Consider the following 1,561-nt stretch of genomic DNA (forward strand, 5'->3'; position numbering starts at 1 on the left):
GGGCAGCCGCTGCGCCTGGGCTGCGCCGCCGCCGGGGACCCGCCGCCGGCGCTGCACTGGTTGGGCCCCGACGGGCGGCTGGTGCAGAACGGCTCGCGGCGGGCGCTGGGGGCCGACGGCTCGCTGCAGCTGCGGGTGGCCACGCTGCGGGACCACGGCGCCTTCACCTGCGTGGCTTCCAACGCCGCCGGCGAGGCGGCCGCCCGCGTGCAGGTGGCCGTGCTGCCGCTGCCCGTGCCCCGCCGGGACGGGGACGGCGACGGCGAGGCTCAGCCCGGGCCCGAGCCCTCGGACATGGCCCGCGCCGGCGGCAACGAGTCGCGGCCGGCGGGCGAGCGGCGCATCGTGGCGGCCGAGCTGACGGCCTCCTCGGCGCGCATCCGCTGGCTGCCGCAGCGCCACGTGCCCGGCATCCGCATGTTCCAGATCCAGTACAACAGCTCCCTCGACGACTCCCTCGTCTACAGGTGGGGGCCACGGGGGGCTGCGGGGGGGTTCCGAGGGCGTTTGCCGGCGTTTCACGGTGTCGCCCGGCCGCGCACGGCAGCGGGCAGCGTTGCACGGGGCCGTGGGGTGTTGCGCAGGGGCGTCCAGGACCGTGGCAGCGCCCAGCGCCGCACACATCCGCAGGGCGCCGCGCCAGATCACCGGGACAGCTCCGGGGCGTTACGGGGAGGGGGGAGAGGGGACCCCCCGGCCCCCCAAACCCACCCAAATCCCCCCCGCAGGTTGCTGCCGCCCTCCAGCCGGAGCTTCGTGCTGCGGGACCTGGCGGCGGGGCGCGAGTACGACCTCTGCGTCTCGGCGCTCTACGCCGAAGGCACGGCCGCGCCGCCCGCCACCCGCGCCCTGGGCTGCGTCCGCTTCGCCACGGCTGGGGGGAGCCCCGGCTGCGCCGCCCCCCGGCCCCATTTCCTGGGGGGCACCGTCATCATCGTCATCGGCGCCGCCATCGCCGCCTCCGTCCTCGTCTTCATCCTCATCCTCACCGCCCGCTACAAGGCCGCCCGCCGCCTGCCCGCCGCCAACGTCGCCAGCGTCTGCTCCCAGACCAACGGCACCCACAGACCCCCCGAGCCGGAACCGCCGCCACCGCCGCCGGCCCCCCCGGCACCTCCGGTACTGGCACCCTTGGGTGCTCCCGGGGGTGCCCGGGGGCTTTTTCCCAGCCACAGCTACCCGCGGCGCGCCCGGACTCGGCGGCACGGCTCCCTGCCCCGCCTCGACGCGCCCGACGCCCTCCCCACCCTGCGCCCGTCCTTCGGCAGCACCCACTGGATGCTGGAGAGCACCGTCTGAAGGGGGCGGCGGGGGGAGGGCAGCACCCTGGGGCGCTCCAATGCGGCTCGGGGTGCTCCCGAGCACCCTTGGGTGCCCCCTGGGTGCTTGAATGTGCAGCCCGGGGTGCTCCCGAGCACCCTTGGGGGCCTGCTGGGTGCTTGAATGTGCAGCCCGGGGTGCTCCCGAGCACCCTTGGGTGCCCCCTGGGTGCTTGAACGCAGCCTCAGGTGCCCCCGAGCACCCTTGGGTGCCAGCACGCTGCCCCCCCAACCCCCCCCCC

At 76.5% G+C, this 1,561-nt stretch overlaps 1 protein-coding gene across 1 annotated transcript; it reads left to right on the plus strand.

Annotated features, from left to right (window-relative positions):
- Positions 1-3: 3 nt before the first annotated feature.
- LOC118158559 (leucine-rich repeat and fibronectin type III domain-containing protein 1-like) lies at positions 4-1,555 on the plus strand (the record flags this gene model as incomplete). Its single annotated transcript, XM_035313231.1, has 2 exons — positions 4-467; positions 729-1,555. Coding segments are annotated over 2 exons (1,035 nt in total), but the record flags the coding sequence as incomplete, so codon positions are not given.
- Between the last annotated feature and the right edge of the window lie 6 nt (positions 1,556-1,561).

The sequence above is a fragment of the Oxyura jamaicensis genome (assembly GCF_011077185.1).
Source record: "Oxyura jamaicensis isolate SHBP4307 breed ruddy duck chromosome 32 unlocalized genomic scaffold, BPBGC_Ojam_1.0 oxy32_random_OJ66496, whole genome shotgun sequence".
Classification (NCBI taxonomy): domain Eukaryota; kingdom Metazoa; phylum Chordata; class Aves; order Anseriformes; family Anatidae; genus Oxyura; species Oxyura jamaicensis.